At 45.9% G+C, this 23,226-nt stretch overlaps 1 protein-coding gene across 2 annotated transcripts in view; it reads left to right on the top strand.

Annotated features, from left to right (window-relative positions):
• Window positions 1–23,226, top strand: part of AGMO (alkylglycerol monooxygenase) — a 744,553-nt gene that overhangs the window by 99,645 nt on the left and 621,682 nt on the right. For both annotated transcript variants that reach the window (XM_078663767.1, XM_078663766.1), the window contains exon 4: window positions 8,100–8,251. In XM_078663767.1, coding sequence (XP_078519893.1) covers window positions 8,100–8,251 — 152 coding nt within the window. The remainder of the gene's footprint in view (window positions 1–8,099; window positions 8,252–23,226) is intronic.

Here is a 23,226-nt window from a genome sequence, read left to right as displayed (position 1 = left end):
CTCAAGCAACTGGTGAACACCCCCACCCACTATGCCGGACACACGCTCGACCCCGTCTTCTCCTCCAGCAAGGACGTCTCCGTCAGTCACTCCACCGGACTCCACTGGACAGACCACAGCTGCGTCCACTTCAGCTTCAAAAGGACCACGACCCACCACCACCCGCAACAGGTTCCCCACAGGAGCTGGAACAAGATCACCTCCGACCAGCTCCTCACATCCCTGAACCGGAATCCTCCCGCCAGCTCAACGGACCTCAACCAGGCAGCCAACAACCTCACACAGTGGATCACCAACTGCGCTGATGACCTCGCACCCCTGAAAAACCATCCCAGCAGACCCGGCAGCAAGAAGGCTTCCTGGTTCAACGACAATCTCATGAACTCCAAGAAGAACTGCCCCACCCTCGAGAAAGCCTGGTGCAAAGACCCGACTACAGACAACATGACCGCCCTCAAGCACGCCACCCGCAAACACCACCAGTTGATCCACGCCACCAAGAAGACAGCATTCAAGGAACGACTAGACAACAACGCACTCAACAGCAAAGAAGTCTTCAACATCGTCAAAGAGCTCTCGAACCCCAACGCCGGGACCAACGACATCACCCCCTCGCAAGAACTCTGCGACTCACTCGCCTCGTTCTTCCACAGCAAGATCGCCGACATCCACAACAGCTTCGGCACACAGCCCATGCACCCAACCACTGAACCGACGCCTCCCACCATAACCCTCCGCGCCTGGACCCCGGTCAGCACTGAAGACACCATCCACAGGATGAACACCATCCACTCCGGATCACCAACCGACCCATGCCCCCACCACATCTTCAACAAGGCCACCTCCGTCATCGCACCTCAACTCCGAGACGTCATCAACTGCTCCTTCAGCACCGCCACCTTCCCGGAGAGCTGGAAGCATGCCGAACTCAGCGCCCTCCTGAAGAAACCATCAGCTGACCCCACCGACCTCAAGAACTTCCGCCCCATCTCCCTCCTCCCGTTTCCTGCAAAAGTCATCGAGAAGACCGTCAAGCGACAGCTTGCCGCCTTCCTCGAGACGAACGGATCCCTCGACCCCTCGCAGTCCGGCTTCCGAGCCAACCACAGCACCGAGACCGCCCTCATCGCAGCCACTGACGACATCCGAGCCCTGCTCGACAAAGGGGAAACAGCTGCCCTCATCCTCCTGGACCTCTCCGCAGCATTTGACACTGTCTGCCACCGCACCCTAGTACAACGCCTCAGGAACATCGGAATCCAAGAGAAGGCTCTGTAGTGGATCATCTCGTTCCTCGCCAGAAGAACCTAAAAAGTCCGCCTCCCCCCGTTCAGATCCGAGGCCACCAAAGTCATTTGTGTCGTACCACAAGGATCATCACTCAGCCCCACCCTCTTCAACATCTACCTGAGCCCCCTCGCGGCCATCGCACGCCAACACAACCTCAACATCATCTCCTACGCCGACAACACTCAGCTGATCCTCTCCCTCACCAACGACCCAGCCACCGCCAGACCCAACCTTCACGAAGGGATAAAGAAGTAGCCGAGTGGATGAAGAACAGCCGCTTCAAACTCAACTCAGACAAGACGGAAGTCCTCATCCTGGGACCATCTTCCTCCGCCTGGGACGACTCCTGGTGGCCCCCTGCCCTGGGCAGCGCACCCAAATCAACAGACCACGCACGCAACCTGGGCTTCATCCTGGACTCCTCCCTCTCGATGACCAGACAACTCAACGCCGTCTCGGCCTCGTGCTTCAACATCCTACGCATGCTCCGGAAGATCTTCCGATGGATCCCCACCGAAATCAGGAAGACGGTCACACAGGCACTAGTCACCAGTCGATTGGACTACGGAAACACCCTCTACAACGGAACCACAGCCAAACTACAGAAGAGACTCCAACGCATCCAGAACTCCTCCGCACGACTTATCCTGGACATCCCCCACCGCAGCCACATCTCCGGACACCTGAGAGACCTGCACTGGCTCCCCGTCAACAAGAGAATCAAGTTCCGTCTCCTCACCCACGCACACAAGGCTCTCCATGACCTGGGCCCCAGGTACCTCAACAACCGCCTGACGTTCTACACTCCCTCCCGCCAACTTCGTTCGACCAACCAAGCCCTCGCCGCCGTTCCACGCATCCGAATAGCCACCATGGGAGGAAGATCCTTCTCCTACCTGGCAGCCAAGACATGGAATTCCCTCCCCATCCACCTCCGCCAGACCCAAGACCACCTCTCCTTCAGGAAGCAACTCAAGACCTGACTGTTCGAGCAGTAGCAGACCCCCCCTTCCCCAAGCGCCTTGAGACCCTCCGGGTGAGTAGCGCGCTATATACATTTTTTGATTGATTGATTGATTGACCTTTTCCATTCGTAATTCTAGTCAATAGCTGCTTTTGAACTTTTTAAAGGGAATTACCTTTATTTTCGCGTAACCGAATTTCACTGATTTGGTTTTGTTTTAATCATAAAATGGTGTTCCTTTGCATTATTTTAAAATTGTTCCTGTTTTTATATTTTACCATTAATGCACATTTTCCACGTGGAGAAAAAAGTCAATTTGACTCTCAGCAATTATGTCAGAACCAGTATTCCTCTATGAAATGTGGTTTTTGCTCTAAATGCTATAGATTGTTTAACTTTGTTGAATTCCCAGTTAACAATCCAGTTTCTCTCAGACCGGTTGAGGTAAATCACTTTCAGATATAAAGGAAATGGCTGCAAATATGAATATGTTCCATCATATTTATATGACTTTTGTAAAGAGCACCTACACATGGAAGGGTTTGTGGTGCGGATGTGGGAAACGTGAGATGCGTCACTTAATTATAGGCTGTTAAGAATGATAGGTCTTTAATGAGAGTGGGATGAGTGATGAGTTACACACTATATTGAATAACATTTCTTTTGGGATCCTCGGTGCATTTGGGCCTTTCATTTATTGATTTTACCTGCCATCGTGATGAATCTGGATGGAGAGGTCCCAATTCAGTCAAAAGTTACTGGTCCCCGGTTCTGTCAGTGTCAGTTCTTTGTATATGAGGCTGCCTGTTTCTCCTGCTTGGATGGTGACCCAGCGCACTGCAAACCCCTGTCTTGGTCCTTCGAATAGGACTTGAAGGCTCTTTAGGACCGGTGTCATCTCTTCCTCCCTTCTGTGCTTCGACTTGTCTCCTGCTGTCTCTTGGTTTGTGCCTACAGCTCTGCTGTCTTGGGGTCTCCATACTTTGGAGCCGCAGACTGGAGACCCCTTTTAGAAATAACCTTTCAAGGTAGTTAGGCAAACCAGTCTAAGAATTAGACTTGCTGGGGGCTAGTGTGCCTGAGCTTAGCAAAATACACAGTAACACTAAAATAGCTAACAAGTAAATACTATGCTGAGAATTACAAATAGTTACAAGATTGGAGCTGGAGGTACACATTAGAACCCTCCTAAATAGGCCTCACAGATAATAAAGGAGCAAATCATGTACCTTAAAAAAATAGCAAAGTGTGTAACCAACCTCCCAACTCTTGTCTGCTGCCACTATCAACAAGATGACAAGTTGTACAACAGTCACCATCCCTAACAAAACTATGCATTGCTTTAACAAAAGAAGGTTTTACTTTTCAGAAAGGGACTGGCTCTTTTGGAGTAATTCACCATCAAAAAAGCTGCGGTGGCGATCTGACCATTGCCACACTGCAGGCCCACCCACAGTATTACAAGTATGGAAGTTGGAGCCCTACAAACTGCTACATCTGCCAGGGATCCAGGATACCGCTCCTAGGCCTTGGGGTGTATGCAAGGGGCACATTTTGTGCCGCCCTGGATTTGCACCCCCAGTTCCTGCACGGTGTGTCCTGAATGCCACACCTTGCAGAAACATGCTATCAGTGCTCTCAAAGCAACCATATTAGGCTCTACCATGAGCCTAACAGACCACTGCTGTACCTACCGCCATGGATTCCATTCGTAATCGGGTGGGCGGGTGCACCACGGCCATGGCTTTCCTCCAGCAGGAGGCGCGGAGGCGGCACCGTTGGAGGACTGCCAAAGTCTTAATCAAGCCTAGAGTAATAGAAATGTCTACCTATTTTAGGCTCTATTGGAGTTGCACCATAGGAGGGCGCTCATAAAACATCTATGCATGATTGATGAGTGTACTAGTTTGTCCGGGGCACCCAAACCAAACCAATTTCTTCTTTCGCTGGGGGGGATATTTTAAGAAATTCCTATAAAGCATAATCGATCCAAGGGCTTTAGTGTACTGTACGTGAAACAGATTACTGTACACATAGGGACAATACAGGGTCATCACTAGCACATCTGGAGCAGTGCAGTATATGTCTACAGCTACATGTGGCTGAAAGGGGTTTGTGTATAGCCAGAAGTGTAAAACTTGTGCTTGTACGCAGTAAGCATGTAGCATAATATTTGGTGTACCCATGTCTCCCTGAAGGAGTGGAAGTGAAATTAGGTCCCTAGATACCCTGGTTTGTTTGCCTGCCCATAGTAAGGAGACCATGTGGGATTTAAGGTGCTAACAAATGTGGGTAGTAAGCAGAATCAGCCTATTGACCGATAGATATCAAAATTAAGGGAGAACAACCATCATTTTAGAAATAACAATGCTGGTGGGTGCAGCTTGAGGGGTGGTGGGCAGAGACTGCCCTGGAGACTCAGAGGGACTGAGGTTACTCGGCCTTCCCTTCCTTCTTGTTATATTTGGGGATCTCTAGTTGGCACAGATAGGTACTTGTGACAAATAGGGACCCTTGCCTCTAGTCAGATTAAGGGGGTACACTCCGAAAATAACCCCTGGTCACCCCCTTGGTAGCTTGGCATGAGCAGACAGGCTTATCTCCGAGGCAGTGTGTAAAGCATTTTGACCACATATACAGTAACCCAGTGACAACACTACAAATGGACACCACAGAAGGTTTATATAAAAAATAAGTATTCTTTATATAGACTTAACACAAGACCACAAATGACACAAATCCACTATACTATACTTAAAAATGGTAGTTTTAGCTTAGATCAGTTCAGTTCTTAAGATGCGACACTTTGCGTCAATGTACCTTACGATGCGTTGCTCTTCCACAACAAGTAATGTTGCAGCGATGGACATGCAGCAAAGTTCCGGTGCAGAGAAATAAAGACGTGAAGATCTTCCAGATGCGGTACGCTTCTCCGAGGATGTGAGAAGTCTCGGTTCAATGCGTCAACTGCAGCGGCAACACCATTGTTCAGTGATGCGACGGCAACAGCCTCAGCTGCGGCACTCTTCTCTGACGTTGCGAGAGGCTTCCTCATAATGCGACAACGACAGCGGCCACATCCAAGATGCGATGGCAGCAGCTCCGACGGTGGCGCGCTTCTCCAGGGATGCGAGGTGCTTTTCTCGATGCGGTGCAAAACGCCAGCTACAGCGCCGACATCCACGAGGCGACCGCAGCGACGGCGACACACTTCTCCTTCGTTGTGAGACTCTTCTCCTGATGCTTTGCAATACGACAGTTACGGCGCCAACATTCACGATGTGACGGCAGCAGCAGCGACGGCGACACGCTTCTTTTTCGTGAGTTGCGCTTCCTGCTCCTTGAGACACGCAGTCCCTCAGAAGGCCCAAAACAGTAGCAAGCACTTCTAAAGAACTCTGGGAAGCTGGGTTTTGAAGTCTGTTGTCCCTGAGACTTCAGCAGGAGGCAAGCTCTTTTCCAAGCCTTTGGAGATCCGTCACAAGTTGAAAATAAAGTACTCAAAGTTCCTTTCTCCTTCCTTTGGCAGTCAGGCAACCACTGCAGGCCAATCCCCCAAGCAGCACTTCAGCTTTGGGATAGTCTCTCCTCAGTTTCTTCAGGTTCCTCTCCTCAGCAAAGGTTTCTTCTTGTAGTCCAAAAGTGATTTAATTTCTTGAGATCAGGGTCCCAATATTTATACCCCAGTCCAAACCAATTCTGGAGCACTCTGTTTACATGACTCCTTCTTTCCTTTCACACTACAGGACAGAAACATCATACGCCCCACAGGAGGTGGAGCCAGCATTGTGGAGGGAAAGCACAGCTGTGGAGCACTTTGTTGACATGATTCCTTATCTCCTTTAACAGTGCAGGGCAGAGACATCTGACGCACCACAGGGGGTGGAGCCAGCACTGTGGGGGGCAGGCACAGTCCTATTCAGGTCCCAGGTGCAACTTCTCCCTCCCATCTAGATGCAGATCTCTCTATTCACCACTGGGCTGACTCATTCTGTCTCCTGGATTCCCCCAGCCCTGTCACTCAAACTCCAGACATGGAATACACAACCTAGCAGAGGCAGGCTTTGGATAGTTAGACAAGAAAATACCTACTTTCTAAAAGTGGTATTTTCAAACACAGATGGTAAAACCAACTTCACTAAAAGAAGTATTTTATCATTCTGAGTTCAGGCATACTAAACTCGAACTTGTACTGTGTTCCCTGAGTCAGTTAGGATTATAAAATGTAATAATCTAACTACCCATTCTGGCCTATGGAGAACAGGTAGCCTTGCAATAGTGAAAAATGGAAATGGCTGTAATTCACTATTATGACATGCCACACACATCAGGGCTTGTCCTACCTCATACTTGCAATGCACCCTGCCCTTCGGCCTACCATAGGGGTGTCTGATATGAAGAAAAGGGAAGGTTTAGGGACTGGCAAGTGGGTGCACTTGCCCAGTGAGCATGACAGTACCAGACTGCACACAGGCCTTAGACACATTTTACAAGGCTGCTACTGGGGGTGGCACAACCAGTGCTGCAAGGCCACTAGCAGCATTTGGATTTACATGCCCTGGGCACACGCAGTGCACTATACAAGGTTCTGACAAGTAAACCAAACAAGCCAATCATGGAATCACTAATCCATACATTGATTTTTAATATGGAGAGCATATGCACTTTAGCACAAATCAGCAGTGGTAAAGTGCCCAGAGTCATAACATAGCCAACAACAGGTCAGAAAAAAATAGAGGTTGAAGGCAAAAAGTTCAGGGATGACCCTGCAAAAAGGGCCACGACCAACACTACTATTCTTGGATCCTTAGATACCATACAGATTTCCATTTTCTGCTGCTGAGTTACAAGGAAATTGGAGAAACTTTTTTAAACCTCTGTTATAGCGGCATTGAGGACCCCTAGGGACATACTTTCTTAGTTGTCATAATGCTACTCCTTTTCAGTCTATCAAATATGAACTTGCTTTTTTAAATCTAAATAAACTAAATTATCTTATTTTTTTCTTAATAATATGCATAATATTGTCAACATTGTTTCTTAAAGTTTGATGTAAATTTATTTAATATAGAGAAAAAACAAAGTCTGTCTTTTCTCCTCTTTGACACTTTAGTGTCTTGTTACACTAATGATCACAAGCCAGTACTTTTTACTACATCGTCTCATATTAGTTTTACCATCATGGTTATCAGTTGTTCTTGACAATTCATTTGAGGTCACACACAATTTGTAAACATGGCGCCTTGATGACAAAGCTCCTTACTCATGTATATCGGTGTGTCTCAAAGTTCACTTCTGCCCCTCTGACTTTTGATTCTCTATGCACGACTGATGAGAAGCACCTTGGATGTTGCTAGTGTTTCCATTCACAAACATACTGATGTGCGTTTAGAGGATGATCTTTATGGCTTGAGCAGTTGTCTTGCAGTTCTTCAGGAGCAGATTTCCTTGAACACTACAAAACTCAATCCCTTCTTCTGAAACACCATTTTGGATCTCCTTGTTTGTTCATGAAAAACATCAGAAGCAGCTTTAGAGTGATAACTGCTGGCTACTGTACATGTGTCTTGAAACAAGCATCCGACCTTTAATGGGAATATAATCAATGTTGTAATAGGCTTACCCTCAAGCTATGTGATTACTCCATATTTGCAAGCAAGTTGTAATTTGGAATAAAGGGAGCAAAAGGAGCTAAAAAGGTTTGTGGTTTGTGGTCATAAGACATTGTATGAAATTGTCCTGGCACACTCTTTTGTGATCAAGCCTATTTCTAGCTTCCAATCTAATTGACAAAAGCAAAGATGCATATACATTTAAATTTGATACAATTTGTGCTTTTTTTCAGTGTGCTCTTCAGGGGTATTGAGCTGAGTACTTATATCTATTTCTGGAATAACTACCGACTCTTTGAGTTGCCGTGGGACTCGCCGTGGACATGGTGGTTGACTTTTATTGGGGTCGACTTTGGATACTATTGGTTTCATCGCATGGCCCATGGTAAGAACTAAACTGATTTAAATAATCCATCTGTCTCATATCTTGTTCTGCCATTATGATCTTGCTTGAGGTTAGTGGACAGAGAAAAAGGAAAAGGCCAAAAATATTCCAATGAACTACCTTAAATCTTTGTACATTTTCATGTATTTGGGGTATTTTATCCTGCACACCTAAACACAAAGGGAGCAAAGCAGTTTAATATGACTAAACACAACAAATTTAAGGCATGTGTCAGAAAGTGTGTAATGAAAAGTTTGAGTGGTTGTGAGTTTACCACAGAATAAGTCAAGCAACCTGTTATGGTAAAACACAGTTTCAATATTTTGAACTTGGGTTTATCCCCCTGATAGCTGTGACACAGAGCAGACAGACAAAACACAACACAATAAAAACCCTGCAATATCCGTCATTTTTGTGACAGAGTAACCCTGTCCTCCAAACTCGTAGTCAGGCTCTCAATGTTAATTATTTAGTTCAAAATACTACAGTGAGGCAAGCCTGAAGATTTATCTGATGAAGTCGCTTCGAATTGAAGACTTTTGCAATGACGCTCCAGAGGTCTTGGAAGTCCGATAATTTGTGTGTCCAAACAGAGTCCCCGTGCAAGGTCCAGGTTCGACCCAATTGCTACTGGTCAACTAGGCCCTTCAGGAAAAATGCTCTTGCAGTGTGTTTTGCCTATTTTTCCACATAAAAGATCAGCCAACTGCCCCATGGAGTTCATTTTGTAGTCTTGGGTACAAGGGGTCTAGCCCTTCAGATCTCCACACAGGTCTGAAACAGCAGGCCCAGTCCTGTTCTGTTTTTCAAAATGTCGAGAAGGTGTCTTGCTGAGCTGTCAGTGAGGAATTAACTTTGAAGTGGCTGGGATTAACTACAGGACACTCCCTAACCAATGAGAAGAACATTTCTCAGGGGCAGCTCTTCCCACTCTTGACCTGTTTGTGGTACTGCAAACTATTCTACAGTGCAGGGAAATTCATATGGCAGAATCTTTCTGTCCTTTAAGGGAACCTGTATGTCAGCCAAGGGTGAGTTTAGGGAAATGAGCAGTCCCCACCTCTTCAGCTACACCAAAATGGTTTTGGGACCAGCCCCCTCCCCACACACACCACCAGCTGTATGTTAAACTGGTGACAAAGGGCCTCGGGAACAAACGGATTCCCTTCCTCAAGTCTACCTTTTCAATTAACTATGAATTGGAAGGCCTCATCTTGTTCCTTTGCAGTTAATAGCATCATGGACCCTCCCTAGCTGTTGTTTCTGGGCTGAAGGGAGTCACAGTCCTCATCCCCAGGTCTTCCTGTCAAAAGGCCTAAGCTCTTTTTTCTGCTGTGGGAGCAGTTTTCACATCTCATTAAGTGGAAGCTGTGACTAGGTCCAGCTGTTTGCCTAATGCTAATAAGCCTACTTGAGGATCAGGCAGGTAAAGTGCAACTTTTTAAAAGTCACTATTCTTAAATATTGTCTAATAATCTGTCCAATATTCATATCATATTGCACCAAAGCATTAGATAAATATAAAAAATAGTTGTTTACGATCCTTTTAGCTCATCCCAAACGAAAGTTAACAGACTCATCTGAAGGTCTGATAGGCCAGCTGCAGCCATAAGAATGAACATAGCTTTTGGGGTCTAATCCCTGTAGGTGCATGCCAGCAATAAGTTCCTACATATACTACTTTTAAATTCTAGGCACCCTACACTGTGGGTTGAAAGGCCTAGGTAGGGGGTGATCTATTTAATATTTAGGATTCCTTCCTGTCAACAAATGTGAGAAGACAAAAATAAGATTTTAATGCATCCTTATTTCTCATTCACTTTCTGAATGAAAGGAACAAAACCTGTTCTTTCTCAGCTTCCCTGAACAGACCAGTAGGCACTAAAAACAGATCGCCCTGATAAAATATGACTTTCCATAGCAAATGCAAGTAGTTTTCTTGAGGTCTGGTGTTGGTCACATTTTGTGCCCATTTTCTTGCTTTTTGTTAAATCTTTATGCATTTTTAGGTAGAGCCTGGGCAGCGCGCATGCGCTGTCTGCAAGAATGGGTGTAAACACTATACCAAGGGGAAATTCAACCTGCTGCTTACCTTTGGTTGATTCCTGCATCAGTCTTATTTGGTGCCTCGTCATTGGTTGTCACTGCCGATTCATCACTTCCACTTTGTATTCAAGAGCACCGGCCAACTATAATATCCTTTTGCTGTAGCTGCTTAATTGTTCCATTGTGGACTACTTCAGTCAAGCAGAAGCTTCCAAACATGGCGCAGCCAGAAGATTTAGGCTGTCTATGATTCCGTTCTCTGCGCTGCTTGACAGCACCTCTGCTGGGAACTCTGCCTTGTACAACCCCCCCATCGCTTTTCCAAGCTCACCCCATAATATTTAATTACATTTTTCCCAGCGCGACATGCTACGATATAGCTTTTATAAAGGCGGCACACGCCTTGCTTTATAATCTGGCATGGAGAGTGTGCAGTCAATAAGGGAATGCTATACAATAGGGCTACCCTGTATGTCAAATTATTAATAATAGTTGCAGTGTTCCTATTTTTCCCCTACACCGAAGACGTATTGTTTATGAAGTCCGCTTTGCAAACAGAGTGGGCATCTTGTAGTGTGCTTTACCAAATGGAGCGTCGTAGAGGTATTTACGGGGAAATCCGATATAAAAACATTTGTAGGAACCATTTTTAAAAAAAATTTTTTTATAAAGGTTTTTAATGAAGAAAAACAAGAGAATATACCTTAATCGGGTGCCATACTCCTAGAACGATACATCAATAGGTGAGCAAGGAAACAATGCGTAGAAAACAATTTTACCGACGGATGCAATTGCGGCAACGATATGTACTTCAGGGGAAAAATAACAGCAATCCGACAAAACAGTAGTCCACAAAGCCAGCCCACCCATGATACAGGATATTAAAAACCAAATTAGACATCCGACTAATAGGAAAATCGGCACAGGATAATCAACCCGTCTCTTGTGAAAGAAGAAAGGAAGAAGAAAAAAAGGCCATAGAACTAAACTAATATAAAATAATAAACCGCTCCCTGTTCCCCCCACCCTACACCTCTGCAATGGCTATGGCCCATCCCCACTAGCAGCGTGCCTGTCGCCCCCGAATTTGTACCTAAGAGAAGGAAAGAAGAAAGTGGAGGAGGAAATATCGAACATGCCCCCCCGACCCCCCTTACCCCCCGCCAGCTGCAACCCATCCCATAAGTCTCCAGGATAAGAGAACGCAACAAATAAAATCCAACAGGGGGGAAGCGTGTAAAAAACCCACCCCCCTCCCGTGCAATCATGAGGTACAATCCCGTATCAAATGAAATCTTTCTCCAAACCCATACGGTCAAAGTCAACCCTGGCCGCTACGATTCTTCATGCGAGCCCTGTCCATTCGAACTGCCATCACAGAAAGGATATCCAGAAATAAAAAAGTTCCAAAGTCAACACGAAAGGAGTGATACCAGGATAGACGTTTACAAGGTCCAAAAGTCAAACAAAGTTCACTGCCCACCAGCAATAAGTCAGCAAAGCGTTTTTGATCACTCTGAGAGAAAAGGGGCAAGGTATTAATCCGACATTCATTGGAGAACTCACACTGAAGTACAGGAATAGTCACATCTATCTCGGGCGATATCGACATAGGGCAAAACACACATCCGATAGGTTCGGGCTCGCTCGCTGCCATCTGGGGGTCGCAAAAAAATTTCAAAGTCCGACTTCCGCACAAGGTCCTCAGTAGCAATCGGAGCTCGCTCCGCGGGTACGGCATCTTGGTTCACAGCCAACAAAGGGTCGGAGTCCGGTCTCCGGCAGATGTTATCAACCGTTACAACCATCCTCTGGGCGGTGGCGGTGACTCGTATGTGGAGCTCCCCAATAGCGGCCATTATAGTGTGCAGCGACGGTGTACTTTCGGCCCGCTCCATCGCCCCTCAGTGAGCGACCGGGCAGGTAACTGAACCCCGGAGGTCGACTTCTCCAGGGCACCAGGTAAAGGCAACGCAGATGACAACTGTGGGCACTTCAAAAGCACGATCTCAGCACCGTCGCCGCCAGCGAAGAACCAAGCCCATCGACCCCGGGAGCTCAGCGGGGTCTCCGGGCAGCGGATCCCCGACCAAAGCAGTCGATATGTCAAGCCGCCGCAGTTGCAGGAGAAAGCTGCCACCGGATCACCATCCAAAACGGTAAAGAAAGATGCCACTTCGGGAGACCGGAACCACCCACGTCCTGCGGCCGATGTTGTTCAACTCCAACCCGGCTGGGTTAGCACTCGAGGCCCCGGCATCAACTCCGGGTTAGGCCGAGAATGGCGCACGGCGTATCTTCATCATTTGAGCAGCTAGAAATTCCGGGATTGCACCTTCGGAGTCAGGCGCATTTCAGCTGCACGGGAGTCCGGTGGGAAATCAGGATGGAAGTCAGGGTTTATGAGCATCCGGCGGAGGTCGGCGGAGCCGGGAGCTTATGCGTCCATCTTGGTTGCTAGCGTAGCTCCTCCCCTTGTAGGAACCATTTTTGAAAACAAACAAGATCATTTACAGTGTGTGTACTATTACTTTTATCAAAATAACATTATTAAAAAATATATAACATTAAAGACATTTTAGGAAGTGTACTGAATATGATTTATAAAACACTACGTAAGAAGATGTAGTCTTGCTAATTAACACCCAACTCACGTGAAAATAGCCTATTGAGAAATGTTTCAGTACGTGAATATTTAAAATACGTCCGATGAGGCGGACTGTCCCTTTTCTGTTTTCGGTATATAAATAATGGAACTGGGAGGGGCTAAGCATTACTTTCAGACTGCGCAGTTTGTCATCGTGTATTTGCTGGTCTCCATTGTTATGGCTAGTCAGCATGTTACTGAGGGAGGATGAAACTCAAGCAGTTCTTGATGCGCTATTACCTACCAGGTCAGTGCCATTCCAGAGATTCCATTGGCTTCACGTTACACTTGTGTATATTTATGTGCAATAACTTGGACAGTGTGCCTTTTAGAATTATTTTGATGGGCAGGATAACTGTACCTGTGCATGGATCTAGTACCTAAGCATTATCTTGGGTCCTGGGAAGGGAAGAAGGAATGCAGCTTTCTCAATATATGCTAATAGTAACGGGTAGGACACAAATAGCTGAGCTAGCTACTAGGCTCTTAGAGTACAGATTTTTGACCTTACAGAGGACCTAGCAAATTGTTCACTGACATCAATAATAGATTTCTACTGCGTGTCTGTGCAGGGAGCGAACGTTGAGAAGGAAGCAGTTGAGGGGTTTGGGTGCGTTGGTATCCGGTGGGTTGGTGGTGGCAGTGAGTGTCTGGAGGTGGGTGAAGGTGCAGCAGCAGTGTTGACAGGAGAACAGCTGTGTGTGGTGTTGACAGCTGGCAGTTGTTGTTTCTCCTGGAGTTGAGTGCATAGAGTGTTGCTAAGTCGTAGCAATGGTGTGTCAGAGGACCAGGGTTCCTGGTGCTGATCGCGTATGGGCGCGCCTTTGGCATGCCAGCGGCGCGGCCATATAGCGGCCGCCATTAGGTAAGGGTAGGGTGGGATCAGCTGGAACGCGGGCGTGGGAGGGGCTGCAGCGACGGGAAGCGGGGACAAACGGCACAAAATTGGAAAATTAAGTAAAGGAGAAAGCTGGCAAAGAGACACAGTTACAGGCAAAAAAAAGTAAGCTGGCAAAGAGGCAAAAAAAAAACACAGTCACAGACAAAAAGAAAGCAGCTGGCAGAGGCAAGAAACACAGTTAAATGGTAAAGAGAAGCAATTGGGCAAAAGAGGAAGTGGTCAAAAGCGAGGCGAAGAGCCAAGGCAAAAGGCAGAAGGAGTCCTGGGGACTCGATCCGTGCTCTGCTGCACGGGAGGCAGGGGCACTAGCACTCAGGGCTGAGGCGGAGCTGCGTGCAGGGAGAGCAGAGCTCAAGGGGTCTTGCTCAACCTCATCGCAAAGGTAGTGCATGTAATGTAGATCCTATATCCCTATTAGGCTCAGGACATTGGAATAATATACACTATTGTTTTGACATAAGACTGAGGTCAGTATGTCTCTATCGAGTACATTATACTAAGGGCCAGATGTAGGAGAGCAAATACCGGTCGGTAACGGCCGATTTCGGCAGTTACCGACCGGTATTTGGTGTTTGACATGTAGGGGCCATCATTTTACAGAATCTGTAAATTTACCGAATCGGTAAATTTACCGATTCTGTAAAATACCGAATCGGTAATATTACCGATCCGTAAATCCACATGTAGGTGACACTCCAAAGAGTGCCACAGGCCCTTAAGAGTCGGTATTTTACCACCCAATCCTATTGTGTGGTAAAATACAGAATTCAGGTGTTTATGCACATTTGTGCATGCACACCTGTGCCATGTGACACACAGACATGCCCTTAGGGCATGTATGTGTGCCACATGTCACACATGCCTGTATTTGGGGTGCTAGAGGGTGTCAAAGTGACACCCCCTGCAGCCTTGCAGGATTCGGTATTTACCGATTCGGTAAATACCGAATCAGTATTTACCATTGATTCCTATGGGCTTCACAGGCCATAGGAATCAATGGGCAATACCGATTCGGTATTTACCGAATCGGTAAATACCGAATGTTACCGATTCGGTAAATCGAATTTCAAAATTACCTACATCTCCCACCTTCAAATTACCGATTCATAAATACCGAATCAGTAAAATTCGGTATTTATGAGTCGGTAAATTGAAGTTACCTACATCTGGCCCTTAAATACTTCTACTTCTTTAGCTTCTGACAACCTCATAAACATGACAAATTTGTTTCCCTTCGAGTCGGAACAATATCTTCAGAGTCGTGGAAACAATAGATAACTATTTCACTGAGTCAATTGTGCATGCTTCGTTTCTTCAGAGTTGCATACAAATAGATAGACGGGGCGTTTCAATAAAAAGGGTTTATTGATCAGTCTTCTTTCTCATGCAAGAGATATGAACTGCTACAATCGTAAGATAGAATGCAAAGTATAATGCGTACAGCGTAAACAGTAATGTAAAATAATACTGTAATAGCATGGTCTGCAGCTATGACATATATAAAAATACATACATGAATAACACAGGCTAAAATACTCAACTGGTGCTTCTAAAATAATCCTACCCCAGTGTACCTAACCTAAGTCTAGTACAAGGGAAAAATAGGTGTTGTTTTAGCTATAGTTTAGTTTAGTTATGCCAAGAATTGCCAAAGATTTCTCTAGGTTCTAATCGGTTCCATTATTTACAACAAGGGGTGGTGAGGGACAGAGTCTCTGAATTAAGCAGAATACTCTCACCCAGTCAAGAGATCAGGGCTAGATCCAGCACCGTTTTTTAGCTCATTGCACCATCCCAGTTTCAGAACCTGGCTGTATGCAAATTAGTCTGTTCCTGTCCCAGTGCATGATGGGAACAGGGCAAACCAAACTACAAAAGCCAATTCTTACACTGGGAAGGAAACAAGCTTCCGGGGACCGGTTTCTGGCATTACAGCCATCTTCGGCCCGGCTTGCTTGAATCCTGATGGTGCAATGAGCAAGGGGCTCATGTCTGAGTATACCCTTCCACGCTTAGGGTGGACAAAATTATTTACAACAAGGGGTGGTGCGGGACAGAGTCTCTGAATTAAGCAGAATACTCTCACTCAGTCAAGAGATCAGGGCTAGATCCAACACCGTTTTTTAGCTCATTGCACCATCCCAGTTTCAGAACCTGGCTGTATGCAAATTAGTCTGTTCCTGTCCCAGTGCATGATGGGAACAGGGCAAACCAAACTACAAAAGCCAATTCTTACACTGGGAAGGAAACAAGCTTCCGGGGACCGGTTTCTGGCATTACAGCCGTCTTCGGCCCGGCTTGCTTGAATCCTGATGGTGCAATGAGCAAGGGACTCATGTCTGCGTATACCCTTCCACGCTTAGGGTGGACAAAATTATTTACAACAAGGGGTGGTGAGGGACAGAGTCTCTGAATTAAGCAGAATACTCTCACCCAGTCAAGAGATCAGGGCTAGATCCAACACCGTTTTTTAGCTTGTAGCTTGTAGTCTGGTCTGCCCTGTTCCCATGATGCACTGGGCCAGGGACAGACTAATTTGCATACAGCCAGGTTCTGAAACTGGGATGGTGCAATGAGCTAAAAAACGGTGTTGGATCTAGCCCTGATCTCTTGACTGGGTGAGAGTACTCTGCTTAATTCAGAGACTGTCCATCACCACCCCTTGTTGTAAATAATTTTGTCCACCCTAAGCGTGGAAGGGTATACTCAGATGTGAGTCCCTTGCTCATTGCACCATCAGGATTCAAGCAAGCCGGGCCGAAGACGGCTGGAATGCCAGAAACCGGTCCCCGGAAGCTTGTTTCCTTCCCAGTGTAAGAATTGGCTTTTGTAGTCTGGTCTGCCCTGTTCCCATGATGCACTGGGCCAGGGACAGACTAATTTGCATACAGCTAGGTTCTGAAACTGGGATGGTGCAATGAGCTAAAAAACGGTGTTGGATCTAGCCCTGATCTCTTGACTGGGTGAGAGTACTCTGCTTAATTCAGAGACTCTGTCCATCACCACCCCTTGTTGTAAATAATTTTGTCCACCCTAAGCGTGGAAGGGTATACTCAGATGTGAGTCCCTTGCTCATTGCACCATCAGGATTCAAGCAAGCCGGGCCGAAGACGGCTGGAATGCCAGAAACCGGTCCCCGGAAGCTTGTTTCCTTCCCAGTGTAAGAATTGGCTTTTGTAGTCTGGTCTGCCCTGTTCCCATGATGCACTGGGCCAGGGACAGACTAATTTGCATACAGCCAGGTTCTGAAACTGGGATGGTGCAATGAGCTAAAAAACGGTGTTGGATCTAGCCCTGATCTCTTGACTGGGTGAGAGTACTCTGCTTAATTCAGAGACTCTGTCCATCACCACCCCTTGTTGTAAATAATTGTGTCCACCCTAAGCGTGGAAGGGTATACTCAGATGTGAGTCCCTTGCTCATTGCACCATCAGGATTCAAGCAAGCCGGGCCGAAGACGGCTGGAATGCCAGAAACCGGTCCCCGGAAGCTTGTTTCCTTCCCAGTGTAAGAATTGGCTTTTGTAGTCTGGTCTGCCCTGTTTCCATGATGCACTGGGCCAGGGACAGACTAATTTGCAAACAGCCAGGTTCTGAAACTGGGATGGTGCAATGAGCTAAAAAACGGTGTTGGATCTAGCCCTGATCTCTTGACTGGGTGAGAGTACTCTGCTTAATTCAGAGACTCTGTCCATCACCACCCCTTGTTGTAAATAATTTTGTCCACCCTAAGCGTGGAAGGGTATACTCAGATGTGAGTCCCTTGCTCATTGCACCATCAGGATTCAAGCAAGCCGGGCCGAAGACGGCTGGAATGCCAGAAACCGGTCCCCGGAAGCTTGTTTCCTTCCCAGTGTAAGAATTGGCTTTTGTAGTCTGGTCTGCCCTATTCCCATGATGCACTGGGCCAGGGACAGACTAATTTGCATACAGCCAGGTTCTGAAACTGGGATGGTGCAATGAGCTAAAAAACGGTGTTGGATCTAGCCCTGATCTCTTGACTGGGTGAGAGTACTCTGCTTAATTCAGAGACTCTGTCCATCACCACCCCTTGTTGTAAATAATTTTGTCCACCCTAAGCGTGGAAGGGTATACTCAGATGTGAGTCCCTTGCTCATTGCACCATCAGGATTCAAGCAAGCCGGGCCGAAGACGGCTGGAATGCCAGAAACCGGTCCCCGGAAGCTTGTTTCCTTCCCAGTGTAAGAATTGGCTTTTGTAGTCTGGTCTGCCCTGTTCCCATGATGCACTGGGCCAGGGACAGACTAATTTGCATACAGCCAGGTTCTGAAACTGGGATGGTGCAATGAGCTAAAAAACGGTGTTGGATCTAGCCCTGATCTCTTGACTGGGTGAGAGTACTCTGCTTAATTCAGAGACTCTGTCCATCACCACCCCTTGTTGTAAATAATTTTGTCCACCCTAAGCGTGGAAGGGTATACTCAGATGTAAGTCCCTTGCTCATTGCACCATCAGGATTCAAGCAAGCCGGGCCGAAGACGGCTGGAATGCCAGAAACCGGTCCCCGGAAGCTTGTTTCCTTCCCAGTGTAAGAATTGGCTTTTGTAGTCTGGTCTGCCCTGTTCCCATGATGCACTGGGCCAGGGACAGACTAATTTGCATACAGCCAGGATCTGAAACTGGGATGGTGCAATGAGCTAAAAAACGGTGTTGGATCTAGCCCTGATCTCTTGACTGGGTGAGAGTACTCTGCTTAATTCAGAGACTCTGTCCATCACCACCCCTTGTTGTAAATAATTGTGTCCACCCTAAGCGTGGAAGGGTATACTCAGATGTGAGTCCCTTGCTCATTGCACCATCAGGATTCAAGCAAGCCGGGCCGAAGACGGCTGGAATGCTAGAAACCGGTCCCCGGAAGCTTGTTTCCTTCCCAGTGTAAGAATTGGCTTTTGTAGTCTGGTCTGCCCTGTTCCCATGATGCACTGGGCCAGGGACAGACTAATTTGCATACAGCCAGGTTCTGAAACTGGGATGGTGCAATGAGCTAAAAAACGGTGTTGGATCTAGCCCTGATCTCTTGACTGGGTGAGAGTACTCTGCTTAATTCAGAGACTCTGTCCATCACCACCCCTTGTTGTATCTAATCGGTTCCATACCTTAGAATGAGAGAGGTTGGTATCTCTTTCCCGGGACTCGATCTCTAATTCCCCGCAAGGGGAATCAGAAACAACTGAGCTGGATTCTCGGCAAGGAGGATGGCAGCGTCTGGTCAGTGCGTCAGTTGGGGACATGACTTCCTTCGGGATTTGCTGTGGCGAGCCACGTCGTGCAAGTAGGTAGTCGAACTGCACTGTGCCTTACCATAGCAAGTGAAGGTATATTTATACCTTAAAGATGTTTAGGAATGCCAGTATTGACGTAAAAGTCGGGCATAAAAAGGTCATGAATGAACTTCTAAGAAATAGATGTTCATGCATAATAAGTGAGTTATTGGAGTTATTGGAGAAATCAATATACAAGCGAGGGGAAGCCCTAAAGGCTTAAGAGTCTGGTGATATAGATGAACAGATGTAAGTAGCCATGCCTGTATTTGGGTAGCATGGATTATGACTAAATAAGGGCTGGATTTCTAAGACTATATAAGGGCAATGTAAATTGTACCCATTTACGGGCATGAATTGGGAATTTCATACGGAATCTAAATCGATACACAACAAGTAGGGGTCGGCGGAGGGCAGGAACAGCCGAGAGGTTGGAGCAGGAGTGGCTGCAGCAGCGGGAAGCAGGGAAAAACAGTGCAAAAGTGAAAAATTAAGTAAAAGAAAAAGCTGGCAGAGAGACAAAGACACAGTTACAGGCAAAAAAAAAGGAAGCTGGCAAAGAGGCAAAATACACAGTTACAGGCAAAAAAGAAGGAAGCTGGCAGAGGCAAGAAACACAGTTAAATGCAAAAGAGAAGGTATAGTGCAAAAGAGGAAGTGGGCAAAAGCAAGGCGAAGAGTGAAGGCAAAAGGCAGAAGGAGTCCTGGGACTCCTACCGTGCTCTGCTGCGTGGGAAACAGCCTTAATAACGAAGCCTTTACAACGACTGACCTAAACAACGAGTCTAAAACAACGTCTGTCTATGAACCATGACATCATTAACTACGACTTACAACGACTTTCCTAAACCATGAATAAAACAACCTCCTAACTGGCCAATAGATGGCACTATTGTTATATGCTGTATGTTTATTAAATTATTAAAATAACAAAACAAATAAAAAAACTAAAATTTACATACAAGCCCCAAACACGTTTCAAACTTCGCATCAGGGTTTTGTGGTTGATATGCCATTTACAAGAATTAAATAAATGGCATTTTATTCACTGTGAATGATAACAGGATAAAAGAGTTGAAACCGTAACTTTATTGGCCGTGGATGTATTTTTGTTATGATAGTACATTTACTGTTTTAAAAAACTGTCTGTAAATACCGAAAGATGTCTATATTCCACACTGTTACGGACGAGGGGGCACACATGAAAGTACAAGGGACCATGTCCGAAAGAAATACTATCAGAGCTTGCTGACGTGGTTGTGTAGTCCATCACTAATTAACATGATCTGCAGAGTTATTATTTTCCCTCTCTATACTTTTCGCTTTATTTTGTTTGTCCGTGCTGAAGACATCAGTGACCCTAGAGTGAACATGGAGTAAATACATGTTTCTTTACTTATTTTATAAATAGTTTAGTAATCTAGCATAGCGTACCAGGCCCCTTCAGCACATTAGAGTAACATGACGTGTGCTCTGTTGCAAAAGATACTTCTCTGTCTTAGTAGGGCTGGGGGCACGCGCATTGGCTCTGGCACGACAGTCAGAGAATGGGCTGTCTTCGGTGTACCTAGGCTCCATTTGCGTGCTAACAGATGAAGCATTGCTTAAAATTCCAGGCAGCCTGACTCTATCATGAAAGGCTTTTGGACAGAGGTTTGTCATGGAGTCTCATGATCAAAAGACTGCATGCCCTCTCCTACCGTGTTTAAAACATGCGTTTTATTTCAGAGCAGAATGGTATATTCAGGAAATGAGACAACCGAATATTTTTCGTTGTTTAGGAAGTCATTGTTAAGAATGCAGTGGTTGGCATTGCTCGTGGTTTAGCATTCGTGGTTTAGGTATTCGATGTTAAAGTAGTAGTTGTTAAAACATATATCCCTGCTGTGTGGGAGGTAGTGGCACTAGCACTCGATGCTGAGGCGGAGCTGCATGCCTGGAGAGCAGAGCCCTAGGGTTCTTGCTTTAGCTATGACTGGTGAATTTAAGTATATGATTTAAATATGTATTTTTACACCATAATAATCAAATAATCATCTGCAAAATAAATAAATCAGTTATATACAATAGATGCGTACCTTTAATCGTGAGATGGCACTGAGGGCTTCATTATGAGTCTGGCATTCCACGGACAGCCCGACTCAAGGTAACGTGGTGATGCTAGTCTTCTGATCGCCCTAGTATAACTAGGGTGCTTGGATCGCCATTGCACCACTGCAACAGCCAGGGATCAGAGATCCCTGGTGGTGATTGCCCAGCGATCTGAGGGCAGTTATATGGTTGGTGGTGTTCTGACGCACTGCCAAGCATATTACGACTTTCCTCACCACCAGCAGTCTCATGGAGGTTCTTCCTCTGTAAAACCGCTGGCAGAGAGGAAAGAAATGGGGCCCTGCAGGGCCCCCTCTTGCCCCTGTGCATGGGGATGTATGCCAGGGACACATGCTGTCCCCTGGTATTTTTGCACCCCCAGTTCCTGCACAGGAAGGAATGCTTGACTTGGTGCATTTCTTCCCATACAGGAATGTGCACGCTGCAGTGCAGTTTAAGGCTCACTATAACCCTTTAAAATGCACCTCGGCAGGACCGCCATGCCGCCTGTCTGCCAGACCACAAAATAATTGTAATCTGGCGAGCAGGTAGCGGTGCAGGAGTGTGGCGGTGATGTGCCACTTGCTCCCTCACCGCCAACACTCATAATCAGACCATGAGTATAGCTACTCTGCATCAATGTGTTCGCAGTATAAGGCAACTTTGTAAGTACAGGAGAAATAGCTTTATCATTGTGTGTCAATGCTGCTCTGCATGTTGCAATATGAAATATAAATATATCTGTAAAATATAAGAGAATATTAAATGTTTAATTTGCACTCTGCCCTACTATCACTGTTAAATAAATACATTGTCTGCAACTGCAAACTGGTTTACATTCAGGAGTATGTGACTGTATGCATATCATGGCCAAACCCACATCCGCTGTTCATAAAATCTGCTTTTTTCAAGGTTTCAGATATAATGAGACATTTCCAAAATTTTGACAAAAGAATAGCAGAATGCTTTTTCCTTTCTCTTGGGATAATATTGAGCTGAAGTTGCTGACTGGTTTTGGACAAGGTCTAGGAAATGATGAGTTTATAGACATATCCAGATGTGTGCTTACCAGATGTATGAGGTTAAATCTCTGAAGGCATGAAATACCTGTGTCTTAGTAGAAGAAGAGAGGAAATAGTGAACTGTATACACAGACACAGATTGCATTCCTTTAGAGATTGTTAACATATTTCCGTGTTCATTCATGAAATGAAGAACCATAGATTTCTTGTCCTCTCATCAAATGGGTACTTGACATCAGTAATAATAACTAACATAAATAACAATGCATTTGCTACCCATTTTGCTTTGTGCATTTTTAGGACTATAAACTTAGAATCAATAACAAACAATAACTTGATGACTAGAAACATTTATGTTGTACTTAGGTAATCAGCCATTGGACTTGTACTAAAAGTAGTGTCATACATACTTACATAAAGATAGCCAAATGCATACAGATCTACAACTATAATTGTGTCCAAATAGACAATATCCTTAATCTTTGGTTTGTTCAAAATTGAAAATTCTCATTGGCCCAAATCCAGTCCCATAATAGTATTTATGCGTCAGTATCAGTATTGTCAATATTAGTGTCTCTTGATGATTCATGATATGAAAAGTTGCTAATTGTGGTAGGTTTAATTGGTTCTGTGGTGCTGCAATAAGTTACCTTGCCTCAGGTCCATTGAGTCCCCAACCAGGAAGATGAAAGGTGCTGCTTGCCCGAAACCGGTCCTAGGATGCTTGTTTCCAGTCCAGGGAGGACCTGGCCTGGCAGTTCGGGCTGGACTGTTCCCATTGGGCGCAGGCTGAAGACTGATTTGCATATGTCTGGGTCCAAACTGGAATGACATGGTGAGCAAAAAACGGATTTAGGCCCAGATCTCTGTAAGCGGGTGAATGTATGACATTGTTGTGCATTCTGTCCATCAATTGTTCTTTTTGCACTGCAAGGCTTTGCATCGCCATGCACTGTTTTGCATCGAATCTGGTGAAGCTGCCGATCA

The sequence above is a fragment of the Lissotriton helveticus genome, chromosome 10, assembly GCF_964261635.1.
Source record: "Lissotriton helveticus chromosome 10, aLisHel1.1, whole genome shotgun sequence".
Lineage (NCBI taxonomy): Eukaryota > Metazoa > Chordata > Amphibia > Caudata > Salamandridae > Lissotriton > Lissotriton helveticus.
This window is presented reverse-complemented; position numbering and strand designations above follow the sequence as displayed.